Below are 16790 nucleotides of genomic sequence, written 5' to 3'. Positions count from 1 at the left end.
AAATCAGCATTCAGTGCTTGCCTTATTTTGATTATATAAATAATCAAATATCAAATAATATAAATATTATTCACAGCGAAATCACTTGGTTTACTAGGATTACATTTCCTTTTTTTTTTTTTTAAACAGTTAATCCATCATTTTATTGTTATTTCTAGAGACAACTCTTGATGCCATCTCTCTTCCTGAACTGATTGTTCCCTTATCCTGCTAGAGGCCTTCATTATCTTTCTAGTGGTGTTTTGGGAAAGAGTAGAATGTGAAGTCCAGTGGGCCTTAGAAAGCATCACTGCAAACAAAGCTAGTGGAGGTGATGGAATTCCAGTTGAGCTCTTTCAAATCCTGAAAGATGATGCTGTGAAAGTGCTGCACTCAATATGCCAGCAAATTTGGAAAACTCAGCAGTGGCCACAGGACTGGAAAAGGGCAGTTTTCATTCCAATCCCAAAGAAAGGCAATGCCAAAGAATGCTCAAACTACCGCACAATTGCACTCATCTCACATGCTAGTGAAGTAATGCTCAAAATTCTCCAAGCCAGGCTTCAGCAATACGTGAACCGTGAACTTCCTGATGTTCAAGCTGGTTTTAGAAAAGGCAGAGGAACCAGAGATCAAATTGCCAACATCCGCTGGATCATGGAAAAAGCAAGAGAGTTCCAGAAAAAACATCTATTTCTGCTTTATTGACTATGCCAAAGCCTTTGACTGTGTGGATCACAATAAACTGTGGAAAATTCTGAAAGAGATGGGAATACCAGACCACCCGATCTGCCTCTTGAGAAATCTGTATGCAGGTCAGGAAGCAACAGTTAGAATTGGATATGGAACAACAGACTGGTTCCAAATAGTAAAAGGAGTACGTCAAGGTTATGTATTGTCACCCTGCTTTTTTAACTTATATGCAGAGTACATCATGAGAAACGCTGGACTGGAAGAAGCACAAGCTGGAATCAAGATTGCCGGGAGAAATATCAATAACCTCAGATATGCAGATGACACCACCCTTATGGCAGAAAGTGAAGAGGAACTAAAAAGCCTCTTGATGAAAGTGAAAGAGGAGAGTGAAAAAGTTGGCTTAAACCTCAACGTTCAGAAAACGAAGATCATGGCATCCGGTCCCATCACTTCATGGGAAATAGATGGGGAAACAGTGGAAACAGTGTCAGACTTTATTTTTTTGGGCTCCAAAATCACTACAGATGGTGACTGCAGCCATGAAATTAAAAGACGCTTACTCCTTGGAAGGAAAGTTATGACCAACCTAGATAGCATATTCAAAAGCAGAGACATTCCTTTGCCAACAAAGGTCCGTCTAGTCAAGGCTATGGTTTTTCCAGTGGTCATGTATGGATGTGAGAGTTGGACTGTGAAGAAGGCTGAGCGCCGAAGAACTGATGCTTTTGAACTGTGGTGTTGGAGGAGACTCTTGAGAGTCCTTTGGACTGCAAGGAGATCCAACCAGTCCATTCTGAAGGAGATCAGCCCTGGGATTTCTTTGGAGGGAATGATGCTGAAGCTGAAACTCCAGTACTTTGGCCACCTCATGCGAAGGGCTGACTCATTGCAAAAGACTCTGATGCTGGAAGGGGTTGGGGGCAGGAGGAGAAGGGGACGACAGAGGATGAGATGGCTGGACGGCATCACTGACTCAATGGACATGAGTCTGAGTGAACTCTGGGAGTTGGTGATGGACAGGGAGGCCTGGCGTGCTGCAATTCATGGGGTCGCAAAGAGTCGGACACAACTGAGCGACTGAACTGAATTGAACTGAGGGGATAGGGAGATGTGTTATTCTGCTATGTTTAATCAGAATACTTTATTCTAACATTTCTATTTGAAGACTGTTCAAAACTGTACAAAGGTCGTTTCTATCAATCTGAAAGATTTCAAAGACGTCGGTGCCTCTTTTGCTGGCTGTGCACCAGCAAGCTGATCAAACGGTCTCTTATCACAGCCTGATTAGATTAACTCGGCAGCCTCCCTTCTCTGGGTGGTTCCAAGGTAGAGCCCTGTCTCAGTTCTGTTTTGCAATTCTACACTGTTTAAAACTGCCGTGAAGTCCAACAAGGCATCTTCTCTTGGACCCACATCCTTTGCTTTAGGACATTACGGCAGCTTCTGTTTTTGATGGCATTGATGTACACATTCCATTCTGTCTTCGTGTGTTTGAGATCATTGTGACCTTTGTGTATTTGTTTTTCTTCCTTTATCCTTTGACTTTGTCCTGCTGTCTTTCACTGCATTTAATTGTATTTGTCTTCTGCTTCAAAAGAGGATCTCGCCTTTTATATATTCCTTCCTGGCCTAGATTTCCTCAATTATTTTTTCCCCAGGCCCTTACCTACAGTCCTTTTAGGGGTAAGAATGGCACCCCACTCCAGTACTCTTGCCTGGAGAATCCCATAGACGGAGGAGCCTGGTGGGCTGTAGTTCATGGGGTCGCTAAGAGTCGGACACGACTGAGTGACTTCACTATCACTTCACTTCCATGCATTGGAGAAGGAAATGGCAACCCACTCCAGTGTTCTTGCCTGGAGAATCCAAGGGACAGGAGAGCCTAGTGGGCTGCTCTGTGGAGTCACATAGAGTCGGACACAACTGAAGCAACTTAGCAGCAGCAGTATGTCAGTTTATGAATATGGTTATGTGTTGGCATTTTCTAGCTTGCCCTGGTAAGAAGTACTGGTGATCCAAAGTTTTTTCACAAATTCAGATTCCTTTTGTGCTTGCTGCCTACTTTGCTGGAGGGTATTTGCTCACCAGTGTTCCAGTGTATGTACATACTCTGAGCTTGCCAGATGTTCCCCAGACCTTCCATCACGGCCCTTCTGAGTTCAGTTCTGCCTTTGAGATTGTGCAAATGTGTGTATAACCAAATTAGAAGAAAACAAAAGAAAGCCTTGGAAATTTTATCCTTTTTCTCTAAAGACTCTGATAACTCCTCTCAAGGATAGTCCATGATCCTGTTTTTCTTAATGACCTCATATGATTGTATGAAGATTTTGAGAGGCACAAATTTTTGCATAAACATTGTGTGGCTTAGAGATACACAGATAAGCAGACTTCTGAGATTAACGGTTGGTACCTCTTCATTTTTGTCTTTGGTTTTTCCAGCCACTCCCCCTATCATTGGTGGAAATGAAGAGACAGACAAGATCATAATTATTTATCTTAACCCAAAATTTGGGTGCTTGCAGTATAGGACCCAGTTAATTACTGCAGGATATACAAAATGAGTTAAGATCTCTGACCTCAAGTTTATTTATACTTTAATAGGAAAGATAAGATAGGTATACAAATAATCATAAAATACAGAGGGAAAAAAAGCCCTGTAAGAAAGTTCTAAACAAAATACTGAGGAAATGCAAAGGGACATGAACCTGAAACTGGCTGTTGAAATCAAGAACAGCATTTTGGAATGCTATAGAACATTCCCAGATATGTAAATATTAGGTAGACAGATAACCATGATGGTGTGATCACTTACCTAGAGCCAGACATCCTGGAATGTGAAGTCAAGTGGGCCTTAGGAAGCATCACTGCGAACAAAGCTAGTGGAGGTGATGGAATTCCAGTTGAGCTATTCCAAATCCTAAAAGATGATGCTGTGAAAGTGCTGCACTCAATATGCCAGCAAATCTGAAAAACTCAGCAGTGGCCACAGGACTGGAAAAGGGCAGTTTTCATTCCAATCCCAAAGAAAGGCAATGCCAAAGAATGCTCAAACTACCGCACAATTGCACACATCTCACTCGCTAGCAAAGTAATGTTCAAAATTCTCCAAGCCAGGTTTCAACAGTACGTGAACCATGAACTTCCAGATGTCCAAGCTGGATTTAGAAAAGGCAGAGGAACCAGAGATCAAATTGCCAACATCTGCTGTATCATGGAAAAAGCAAGAGAGTTCCAGAAAAATATTTACTTTTGCTTTATTGACTATGCCAAAGCCTTTGACTGTGTGGATCACAACAAACTGTGGAAAATTCTGAAAGAGATGGGAATACCAGACCACCTGACCTGCCTCTTGAGAAACCTATATGCAGGTCAGGAAGCAACAGTTCGAAGTGGACATGGAACAACAGGCTGGTTCCAAATAGGGAAAGGAGTACATCAAGGCTGAATATTGGCACCCTGTTTATTTAACTTCTATGCAGAGTACATCATGCGAAATGCGAGACTGGATGAAGCAGAAGCTGGATCAAGATTGCCGGGAGAAATATCAATAACCTCAGTTATGGAGATGACACCACCCTTATGGCAGAAAATGAAGAGGAACTAAAGAGCCTCTTGATGAAAGTGAAAGAGGAGAGTGAAAAAGTTGGCTTAAAGCTCAACATTCAGGAAACTAAGATCATTGGCATCCAGTCCCATTACTTCATGACAAATAGATGGGGAAACAGTGGCTGGCTTTATTTTTGGGGGCTCCAAACTCACTGCAGATGGTGATTGCAGCCTTGAAATTAAAAGATGCTTGCTCGTTGGAAGAAAAGCTATGACCAACCTAGACAGCATATTAAAAAGCAGAGACATTATTTTGCCAACAAAGGTCCATCTAGTCAAAGCTACGGTTTTTCCAGTAGTCATGTATGAATGTGAGAGTTGGACAGTGCTGAGGAAGTGATGGTTTTGAACTATGGTGTTGGAGAAGACTCTTGAGAGTCCCTTGGACCACAAGGAGATCCAACCAGTCCATCCTAAAGGAAATCAGTCTTGAATATTCATTGGAAGGACTGATGTTGAAGCTAAAACTCCAATACTTTGTCCACCTGATACAAAGAACTGACTCATGGGAAAAGACCCTGATGCTGGGAAAGATTGAGGGCGGGAGGAGCAGAGGATGACAGAGGATGAGATGGTTGGATGGCATCACTGACGCGACGGGCATGAGTTTGAGTAGGCTCCGGAAGTTGGTGATGGACAGGGAAACCTGGTGTGCTGCAGTCCATGGGGTTGCAAAGAGTGGGAAATGATTGAGCTACTGAACTGAACTGAGATAGAGTTCTGTGGCTTTTTTTGTGATGAGAGTGGAAGGGTGGGATCTATTGTATTTCCACTATCGCATTTTAATACAGAAGTTTCCTCCCAAGTGAGGATCACAGCATACCGAAAAGAACATTCCAGTCCCAGTTCTGCCCTTTTATTTGCTAGATTTGAACAGCAGTACAGTCACTATGAACTGGAGCATGCATTACAATCTTATTTGTCCCCGTATGCCTCATTAGAAGGAAGTCCACCGTTTTTCTCTTTGGGTTTCTCTTTCCTTTTGGATTATCCAGGAACCCCCTGGGACACCGCTAGTGCAGGAGGAGAGGTGGTCAGTGCAGCTTCCACATCCGAAAGGGAAGAGCCCCATTGTCTGCTGCTGCCCCTCAATGCCTCATGGGGTGCTGTTGAAAACCAGTCCTTACTTTGTGATCAGTAATGCTAACCCAATGCTAAACCTGGGTCCCGCCTCAGCCACTCTAAGGAAGGGACCCCACTCTGCTAGGCTCAGCCAAGACACCCCACTTGAATTCTCAGGGCAAAGCTCTTGGTATTGTGTTCTTTTAGCCCACACACAGCCATTTTCCTGATGCCAAGTGGCCTGGGAAGCTTCTCAGACCCAGAACCTCCAGTTCTTCTCCCTCCCAGAATCCACCGCTAGGATTCACCATGGCAGGTGGCCCCTTTCCATACTTGAAATGCAGACTCTTTCCTCCCTACCCGCAGGCAGTAGGGCTGGTTAATCACTCAACTTTCTGAGGAAGGCTCTCCTCAGTGAGCGTTCATGGAAGAATCTCTGAGTGATTCAGGGTACCTTCACCCAGGGTGGAGGGTGGAGATGGGAGTGGAGGCTCTGCTTATATAATGATTCAAGGTGATTATGGACACACTCTCACTGTAGGAAAATAAATTTAATCTGTGATGGGTGTCCTGCTTCCTTAATGATATCTATCAGATAATGTTATTGTGAATATAAAATGAGATGGTGTTTCGAAAGTTTAAAGAGCCACAGAACTGTATTATCATTGTTATTTTGTCATTTCCTGTCCAAATCCCTTCAAAGGCTGCTCTTTTGGTTTAGGACAAAGTGACCTGACCCCGCTTTTCTTCTCCAGCCTCATTTTGTCTCACTCCACCTCTTTCACTGTGCTTCAGCCCCTTCGATCTTCCTCAGACTTGTCAAGATTTTTCTCCCTCACTGGACTTAGAATACTGTGCTTTTGTATAAAGTGGCCCCTCCCCCAGGAACACCCCCACCCCCACCACTCCTAAGCCTAACTGAAACCTACATCAGAGTCTCCTTTTAACAGACTGCCCCTAAAACTCTAGTATAAATTAAATCCCTCATTGTGTAGGCTCAGAGAACCTTGTTTTTCCCCCTCTCAGCACATATCATGATGTAAAAGATATACATGAATGTATGATCACTTATTTATTATGAGCGCTAAATTGAAGAAAAAGGTGTCTACTTCTCTGGACACCTGCACTGAGACCAGTGAGCATGTCTACTCTGATCACTCTAAGTTGAAGCATTGTATTCCTTGGTTCTCAGAGCACATCCTCCTTCCCTCTATAACTCTTGCAGATGAAAATTTCTGTTAAATCATTGGCAGAGTTGAAAGATAAGAAGCTGAAGTTGGCTTTCTTCCATGTACCTGAATTGGAAATTTTGCGTAGTTTATAGTAAAGATCAGCTTCTTTTCCAGGTTATCATTGTTGTTATGTTCCAACAATAGAATCATGGGAGACTCTGTTGTCTCTTTCTGTCAGAGAACAGTAAATTATGTACATGTTGACCATGGAGAAAGGAGGCTTTGTGTTGTAGAAGAGATGAAAATTTGTCTAAACTTATTGTTAAACATTCTATCATCCCTATTTAAACATAAGGGTGACCCCTAGTGGATACTGAGTATAACAGACTGAAAGATCTGGGAACCCCTAAACTGAAGTGGTCACTGTATGTTGTAATCAGCAGTAATCCTTTTCTTTGAAGCTCAAGGATGTTTTGCTCTAGAATTTAGAAGTTTTGAAGAAGGCTTGATTTATGAGGTTCTCAGCTCTCCTCAGCACTTAACCTATATTTAGTTAAATAAAATGATCAATTTCTCCACAGCAGCTATCACTACCTCATCCTAACTACTTGAGGGATTTTATGTGCCCTCCAGTCCGTATAATTATCGATGAATAGTTTTACATACACAGTTGTAATAATATACATAATATTTTGTGTTCTTTTATCACTTGAGACCCTTTTATATGTTTGCATAGTTTTTCACTTTTCATGGCATTTAATACATATCATGTTGATACTTGTAGTTAATTCCATCTTTGCTTTTTTTTAGCTTCTTACTGTGGTAGTGAAATAGTGCACATCTTATTCAAACTATAGAAAGCTCTGCTTTTGGGCCCCAGGTGATTCCTGAGATGTCGTTGGAGTGTGAAACCATGGCCAGGGCATGGTCCTCTTTAAGCAGCATCTTGCCTGCCCAGCTGATGCTGAGCATGCTATTAAATAATGCCTGGCTGGGCCCCTGTGCCCCCAGACCCCTCCTCCTCTTTCAGGAGACTGGTGGTCCATGTTTCCTGCTTTCCTTCTGTGATGCATTGTTGCCCTGGCAAGTGAGCTAAGGAAGCAAGTAAGCCATCCAAAAATTGTTTAATCCAACCAGGACATAGTTTCCTCCCTCTCACCTTCAGATATGCACTGAATTACCAGTTGCTTTGGGGGAAAGGAGAAGAAGACAGTTGGTTTTAGAAGGTTGGAAAAATTCTGCTCACAGTGTTGTAATTTATCTAGGAAGCTGAAAACTGGATATTATTTTAACCTATTTTGGTAAGAATCTGCTCTCCGTGGTATGACCTTCAAATTAAGAAAATCCAGTGTCATTTTTATTTTTTTCTTTATACTTAACTGTTATCTTGATGTTCTATAATGAACATACATTATTTTTATATACTGAAAAAGAGAACTTTTCTAAATTATAGAAACCCAGTAAAGCATATGGGAAAGTAAAACATCCGGTCTCATTGCCCTGAGATAATTACTACTGACATTTTATTTTATTTGCTTTCCATTTTTTCAATGCACAAATGAAATCTATCTGGAAATCTTTATGTTAAAAAAAAAAAACTTCATGGAAATAGAAGTTTTTAGAAGATAAAATTTATAATAACTTGGAGAGTGATTATTCACATTCAAAAAGATAAGCTGCAGAGTTTCATTATTGAGCTCCCATGTTACACTTAAAGTGATTGAGTTCCTAGGAATTAATTTTTATTGTTTTGGTTTTTTATATCACCTCTCTTGAACTTGAAGCAAGTGTGTTACAAATGTTACACATTTGAGTCAAAGTCAGGAAGATCCCCTGGAGAAGGAAATGGCAACCCATTCCAGTACTCTTGCCTAGAAAATTCCATGGATGGAGGAGCCTGGTGGGCTACAGTCCATGGGGTCGCAAAGAGTCGGACACGACTGAGCGACTTCTCTTGGCACTTGTTCTGTCAGAAATCTATATGTTAGTGGCATCGTGTGTTCGGCACCCGAGGAATGCTCACTGAACCAACTTGTCAGCCACTTATTGAAACTGCAAGTCAACCTTTTGGTTTCACTTCTGACAAGCTACCTCGAAATGTCTGCCATGATTTTAGACCCAAAAGAGACCTCGTCCATTTGGAAGACTAAATTCCTAAGGAGACTGAGCTAAACTTTGCTGAGCATCATACTAATGTTGCTTGGTGAATTGGTGAATAGGGTGTTGTGAGGCTTTTTTTTGGAGGTGGGTACCAGTTTCCGCAGATCTCTTGGCTAAGTGTCATCTGACTCAGTTCTCATTAAATGTCTGTATCTGTATTACATTTCCTTGTGGTTTGATGTATGATAACCTCTAGATAATCCTCAGTGGAAATGTTCATTCTCTCTAGTTCTTCCTCAAACAGATAGATCAATTCTCACTTCCCTTCTCACCTCCGGATCATTTCTTGGTAAAAAATTTTTATTTAGTCCACATTATCTTCTTTTTCCTAATTAACTACATTGAAAAATACAAAGTAAAAGCATAATGCGAGAGGAATCAGAAAAGGTATATCAATTGTGTGTTAGCATCCTTTGTGAAACGAGAATCCATATTCCTGCTTTTCATCCTTTGGATTATTAGTTATCTAATTTGAAGGTGCCATGTTTCTTAGCAGGGTAGTTTGGTTTATCCTAGCAAATCTGCTTGGAGAAGGCAGTGGCACCCCACTCCAGTACTCTTGCCTGGAAAATCCCATGGACAGAAGAGCCTGGTAGCCTGCCGTCTATGGGGTTGCACAGAGTCGGACACGACTGAAGCAATTTAGCAGCAGCAACAGCAGCAGCAAATCTGCTTATTTAATTAAAAAGAAATTAGTGATAGGTAATTCAGTTATATATTCACTGTACCTCCGAAAAGTAATGCAAAGATCGTGTTTTAAATTCAGTTCAGTTCAGTTCAGTCGCTCAGTCATGTCCAACTGTTTGCGACCCCATGAATCGCAGCACTCCAGGCCTCCCTGTCCATCACCAACTCCCGGAGTTCACCCAGACTCCTGTCCATCGAGTCGGTGATGCCATCCAGCCATCTCATCCTCTGCCATCCCCTTCTCCTCCTGCCCCCAATCGCTCCCAGCATGAGTCTTCTCCAAGGAGTCAACTCTTTGCATGAGGTGGCCAAAGTATTGGAGTTTCAGCTTTAGCATCAGTCCTTCCAAAGAATACCCAGGACTGATCTCCTTTAGAATGGATTGGTTGGATCTCCTTGCAGTCCAAGGGACTCTCAAGAGTCTTTTCCAACACCACAGTTCAAAAGCATCAGTTCTTTGGCGCTCAGCTTTCTTCACAGTCCAACTTTCACGTCCATACATGACCACTGGAAAAACCATAGCCTTGACTAGACGGACCTTTGTTGGCAAAGTAATGTCTCTGCTTTCCAATATGCTATCTAGGTTGGTCATAACTTTCCTTCCAAGGAGTAAGCGTCTTTTAATTTCATGGCTGAAATCACCATCTGCAGTGATTTTGGAGCCCCCCAAAATAAAGTCTGACATTGTTTCCACTGTTTCCCCATCTATTTCCCATGAAGTGATGGGACCGGATGCCATGATTTTCATTTTCTGAATGTTGAGCTTTAAGCCAACTTTTTCACTCTCCTCTTTCACTTTCATCAAGAGCCTTTTTAGTTCCTCTTGACTTTATGCCATTAGGGTGGTGTCATCTGCATATCTGAGGTTATTGATTTTTCTCCCAGCAATCTTGATTCCAGCTTGTGCTTCTTCCAGCCCAGCGTTTCTCATGATGTACTCTGCATAGAAGTTAAATAAGCAGGGTGACGATATACACCCTTGATGTACTCCTTCTCCTATTTGGAACCAGTCTGTTGTTCCATGTCCAGTTCTAACTGTTGCTTCCTAACCTGCATACAGGTTTCTCAAGACGCAGGTCAGGTGGTCTGGTATTCCCATCTCTTTCAGAATTTTCCACAGTTTATTGTGATCCACACTGTCAAAGGCTTTGGCTCAGTCAATAAAGCAGAAATAGATGTTTTTCTGGAACTCTCTTGCTTTTTCCATGATCCAGCGGATGTTGGCAATTTGATCTCTGGTTCCTCTGCCTTTTCTAAAACCAGCTTGAACATCAGGAAGTTCACGGTTCATGTATTGGTGAAGCCTGGCTTGGAGAACTTTGAGCATTACTAGCATGTGAGATGAGTGGAATTGTGCGGTAGTTGGAACATTCTTTGGCGTTTCCATTGGGATTGGAATGAAAACTGCCCTTTTCCAGTCCTGTGGCCACTGCTGAGTTTTCCAGATTTGCTCTCATATTGAGTGCAGCACTTTGACAGCATCATCTCCCAGGATTTGATATAGCTCAACTGGAATTCCATCACCTCTGCTAGCTTTGTTCGTAGTGATGCTTTCTAAGGCCCACTTGACTTCACATTCCAGGATGTCTGGCTCTAGGTGAGTGATCACACTATCATGATTATCTGGGTCGTGAAGATCTTTTTTGTACAGTTCTTCTGTGTATTTTTGCCACCTCTTCTTAATATCTTCTGCTTCTGTTAGGTCCATACCATTTCTGTCCTTTATCGAGCCCATCTTTGCATGAAATGTTCCCTTGGTATCTCTGATTTTCTTGAAGAGATCTCTAGTCTTTCCCATTCTGTTGTTTTCCTTTATTTCTTTGCACTGATAGCTGAGGAAGGCTTTCTTATCTCTCCTTGCTATTCTTTGGAACTCTGCATTCAGATGCTTGTATCTTTTCTTTTCTCCTTTGTTTTTCGCTTCTCTTCTTTTCACAGCTATTTGTAAGGCCTCCCCTGACAGCCATTTTGCTTTTTTGCATTTCTTTTCCATGGGGATGGTCTTGATCCCTGTCTCCTGTACAATATCACGAACCTCATTCCATAGTTCATCAGGCACTCTATCTATCAGATCTAGGCCCTTAAATCTATTTCTGACTTCCACTGTATAAGCATAAGGAATTTGACTTAGGTCATACCTGAATGGTTTAGTGGTTTTCCCTACTTTCTTCAATTTCAGTCTGAATTTGGCAATAAGGAGTTCATGATCTGAGCCACAGTCAGCTCCTGGTCTTGTTTTTGCTGACTATATAGAGCTTCTCCATCTTTTGCTACAAAGAATAGAATCAGTCTGATTTCGGTGTTGAGCATCTGGTGATGTCCACGTGTAGGGTCTTGTGTTGTTGGAAGAGGGTGTTTGCTATGACTGGTACCTTTCTGAGCACAGCTAAATGCTACTGAAGAAACTTAAAATACAGCTCAAAATAAGAAAATTCTGTAATATATGACAACATGGATGAACCTGGAGGACATGAGACTTAGTGAATCACAGAAGAACAAAGAATCAAAATAGTCAAACTCGTAGAAGCAGAGAGTAGAATGGTGGTTGCCAGACGCCGGGGGGTGGGGGAAACGGGGAATTGCTACTCAGGGGGTAAAAGTTTTAACTATACAAGATGAATGAGTTCTGAAGGTGCTGTGTAAATCATACCTGTAGTTTACAGTACCATATTATACACTTAATTTGTTAATGGATTACATCTCATGTTAAATATTCTTACTACAATTTTAAAAAATTATGACTTGGGAGCTAATACCATTTGAAAAGAAAAAATATAGTAAAATATCAGAACAAAGTATTTTTCTTCTGCTTATTTCCCTGCTTATTTTCTCTTCTCCATATCCCCCCTCACATTTTTTATTTTGTATTTGGGTGTAGTTGATTAACAGTATTGTGGTAGTTTCAGGTGACAGCAGAGGACTTAGCCATACATATACAAGTATCCATTCTCCTCCAAACCTTTTTCCCATCCAGGCTGGCACACAACATTGAGCAGAGTTCCATGTGCTGTACAGCAGGTCCTTGTTGGTTACCCATTTTGAATGTAGCAGTGTGTGCATGACCATCCCAAGCTCCCATCCTTTCCCCCAGTAGCTGTAAGTTCATTTTCTAAGTCTGTGAGAGTGTTTTGTAAATAAGTTTATTTGTTATCATTTCTTTATTGACTCCACATACAAGGGATGTCATATGGTATTTCTCCTTCTCTGTCTGACTTCAAAAGACACTCTCTAGGTCCATCCATGTTGTTGCAAATGGCAGTGGCATTATTTTATTCCTTTTATTGGCTGAGTAATATTCCATCATATATATGTACCACATCTTCTTTAGCTGTTCCTCTTCTGATGGACATTAGGTTGCTTCCATGTCTTGGCTATTGTAAACAGTGCTGCTATGAACATTGGGGTGCATGTATCCTTTTGAATCATGTTTTTCTCCAGATATATGCCCAGGAATAGGATTGCAGTCTTCCCCATATTCTTGATGAGAAACAGTAAATGTTGGGAGGACAGAATGTGGGGACAGGGCAGGGACTGGAAAGGGTTAAGTTCGGTGATGCCTCCGGTTGGAAGAGGGGCTAGTAAGACTTGACTTGAAGCTATGTTTGCAGAGTAAGCACTCTAGTTTTGTTTTAATGACATGTTTATTGGGAGTAACTTATGGTAGGGAGACTAACGCTTCCCAAGCTATGTTTTCTGCAACTGTACAGGATTAGGGGATCATGTACACCCCACTGTATCCCCCATCTTCCCAGTTTGTGGAGTCTCTTCTTTTCACCTACTTATATCTCCCATCACCTGTTGGCAATTACATTGTCAAGATAATGTTCTGTTTTGTTTTGTTTTAGTCTGGATGCCTTTGTATTTTTTTTTTTTTAACGTATTAAAGCTCTCTAACCCTTTACTGTAGATGGGTAGTATTACCTACCTCAAAGTGTTGTGGAAATGCTGTTAAGTGCTCAGAAAATGTTAGTTATTATTGTTATCGTGATAACCATCTTCCAAAACTTCCTTTTTTAGAAACTGATTCATCAGTACAGAAAGAACACAGAAACCAAACACCTGCTCCATCTGCAGCTACAACTTCTGCTCCTTCTAAGTATCATCGAAGTCGATCTGGGGGAGCCAGGGATGAACGATACCGATCAGGTGAGAGGGAACGGAAAATTACTGCTGGAACAGTTTCACCTACCGTAGTGTGAACTGTACATCCTGAGAGCTCCTGATATTTATTTTTTTCTCTTAAAGTGCCAACAGGTCTATATTAATTCATTCATCAGCCATTTGTTGAGTACTTGTTACATGCCAGATGTAGTAGGTACTCTTTATTAGCTGGGGTTATAGCCCCAAATAAAACATTTCTGCCCTCAAGGCCAGCAGGGGAGCCAGGCAAGTACAAAGGCAGTGTGAATAAATAAATAAGAAAGCAGAGGGCTGGGGTCTTATGAGATGGTACTAGGAAAGCTCAGTAGACTCTCTTGGAAGAGGCAGGTCTTTCTGTGTTTTTCAGGGCTGTTGATTAGTCTTTTGACTTATGGAGCTGGAACAGAAACTTAACAATGAAATTTCAGATTGGTAAACCCATAAAAAAGCAAAGAGGAATTGATGAGCCCCTTGATGAAAGTGAAAGCAAGTGAAAAAGCTGGCTTAAAACTCAACATTCAAAAAACGAAGATCATGGCAACTGGTCCCATCACTTCATGGTAAATAGATGGGGAAACAGTGAGAGACTTTATTTTTGGGGGTTCCAAAATCACTGCAGATGGTGACTGCAGCCATGAAATTAAAAGACTGCTCCTTGGAAGAAAAGCTATGACAAACCTAGACAGCATATTAAAAAGCAGAGACATTACTTTGCTGACAAAGATCCATCTAGTCAAAGCTATGATTTTTCAGTAGTCATGTATGGATGTGAGAGTTGGACTATAAAGAAAGCTGAGTGCCGAAGAAGTGATGGTTTTGAACTGTGGTGTTGGAGAAGATTCTTGAGATTCCCTTGGACTGCACAGAAACCAAACCAGTCAGTCCTAAAGGAAATCAGTCCTGAATATTCTTTGGAAGGACTGATGTTGAAGCTAAAACTCCAATACTTTGGCCCCCTGATGCGAAGAACTGACTCCTTAGAAAAGACCCTGAGGCTGGAAAAGATTGAAGGTGGGAGGAGAAGGGGTCTACAGAGGATGAGATAGTTGGATGATGTCACTGATTTGATGGACATGAGTTTGAGCAAGTTCCGGGACTTGGTGATGGACAGGGAAGCCTGGTGTGTGGCAGTCCATGGGGTTGCAAAGAGTTGGACATGACTGAGTGACTGAACTGAACTGATTTGACCCGAAACCCATAAACTTTATTTCTTCTCACCCAGAAAATACCCATGGTAAAAGAAAAGGTGATGTGCTGTGGCTGGCTGTGGGGGCACACTCCAGCTACACCATGTCCAGCACTGACAAGCAGAAGTGAATCATAGACCTCAGGGCATGTGGCATAGTAAGCCGGTCCCACATCCATCTACTGTGCTCTGTGCTAGGATAGTCTCTGTAGCACAGTTACTGTTTTAAGAACAAGCAGAATTAAGCCAGAAGACTAACTGGAATGTTATTTTACTTTCTCCAGATTTTTTTTTCCCTCCGTTACCAACCAAGGCTACCTTATCCTTTTCTTGAATTGAAAAAACAGGGTGTGTATCACACCCTCACGAAAATGGCTTTAGAGGAGACGAGGAAAAGGACAGTTATTTTATGAGCTGATATTATTAGATATGTATTTTCACACACTGGAAGGAAGGAAGGAGTGAAAAGTGTTCGGTCAGAAAATAGAAATTACAGGCCACACAGAATTTTCCTTTGTACCTAACCTGGGGCTGATTGACAAGAGGCTTTCTCTTAGACTAAGACATCTGAACCATGTCATGGCAGACAAAGTTAGGGAAATAACATCAGATAGTAAACCTGAAAATAGTTCATTAGGACTGAAACTTAGAAAGCAAGGACCCAGGAAGAGGTGGGAGATCAGGCTGGAAAGATAATCAGTGGGCAAATCTTGAGGAATCTTGAATACCACTGAAGAATTTTAGCAGAGCAGGAACACAGATTTGTAATTTGTTCTAGTAGCTTGGGCCAGCTGCACAGAGCTTAACACATGTTAAGAGTTAAATACATATTTTGGAGAAAGGAGGGTATAAAAGTAGTACTAGTTAGGGCATGGATCAGAGGGAGGTAAGGCTGGATTTGGAAAAGCTAATCAGGAGCTCCTGTTTGTCGCCAGGCCCCCAGCTGGGTTCCCCAGCACCTGGTGTTGCCTTTAGAGGCTGGGGCTCAGCTGCTGCAGTAGTGGGTTCTCACCAGCCTGAAAGGCTTTTAGCCACTACAGCACCCACCCCAGGCCTGCTGGGAAGTTTTTTGCTTGTTCTTACAGCATTTAACAAAAAGTTAGTAAGGAACCCCTAAGAGGATCCTCTATACTCTATGTCCAAGCTGATCACACGGAGAAAAAAGTCTTTAGTGAGCTCATTCAGTAGTGTCAAATTCTGACGTTCACCTTTGTTATTTAGTCACTAAGTCACGTGCAACTCTTTTGAGACCCCTGGCTTGTGCCTGCCAGGCTTCTGTCCAGGGGATTTCTCAAGCAAGAGTACTGGAGTGGGTTGCCGTTTCTTTCTCCTGGGGATCTCCCGATCCAGAGATCAAACCTGTGTCTCCTGCATTGCAGGCGGATTCTTTACCACTGAGCCACTAAAACCCAAGTATCTTTTCCATCAGTTCTTTCAGACTTACCCCCAGTATCAGAAAGTGTAGTCTGAATCATACGCTGGCTAGCAGACTATGGAGACTTGGTTAGGTGCAGGGGTATTGAGGAGGGTTCAGTAGTTGGGTTTTGGATATTTGTGTCACTGGGACTTTAGCCGGGGGGAGTAGTACTGCGGAGGCCAGAGAGGAGGTAAAGTGGGGGACAAAGGTGATTTGAAAACCCTGAAGATAATGAAAGTTCTGCAATGCTGTTATGAGGAGGAACGTGAAAGAGGAGGTCTGCAAGCGTGAATTTTGGCTGAAAATGACATTTTTAAAAGTAGAAGGAAATGCCTAACTAAATAGCAGAGAAAAACTCAGCACATGCTGCAAATTCTGGCTTCCATGAGTAAGAAGATGAATTGAACTGAACAGTAGCTGCAAAAATAGAGCAAAGAAGTTGTAGAAATTTATCAGAGTTGAACTTCACGTCTTTGCTTCTCCATTCATAGGAAGGCTTATATTTACATGTCACATGCAAAATTAACTTCAGAATGGAGGGTATGTTTAGGAAAAATTATAAGCATTCAGATTAAAGTACACAGAAAGGGCTTGACATTGATTTCAGTGAATGTAGCTTGAAAATCCTCTCTTATTTGGTAGAGGCTTATTAACACCTACAACATTTCAACCAGTCATAATTGAA

The 16790-nt window shown here is 41.8% G+C and overlaps 1 protein-coding gene across 3 annotated transcripts in view; it reads left to right on the top strand.

The window, feature by feature from the left end:
* The window catches only part of DIP2B (disco interacting protein 2 homolog B), a 229478-nt gene that overhangs the window by 117276 nt on the left and 95412 nt on the right, over positions 1-16790 (top strand). For all 3 annotated transcript variants that reach the window (NM_001192309.1, XM_005206290.5, XM_005206289.5), the window contains exon 3: positions 13380-13508. In NM_001192309.1, the coding sequence (NP_001179238.1) occupies positions 13380-13508 (129 nt within the window). The remainder of the gene's footprint in view (positions 1-13379; positions 13509-16790) is intronic.

Source organism: Bos taurus, chromosome 5, assembly GCF_002263795.3.
Source record: "Bos taurus isolate L1 Dominette 01449 registration number 42190680 breed Hereford chromosome 5, ARS-UCD2.0, whole genome shotgun sequence".
Lineage (NCBI taxonomy): Eukaryota > Metazoa > Chordata > Mammalia > Artiodactyla > Bovidae > Bos > Bos taurus.
This window is presented reverse-complemented; position numbering and strand designations above follow the sequence as displayed.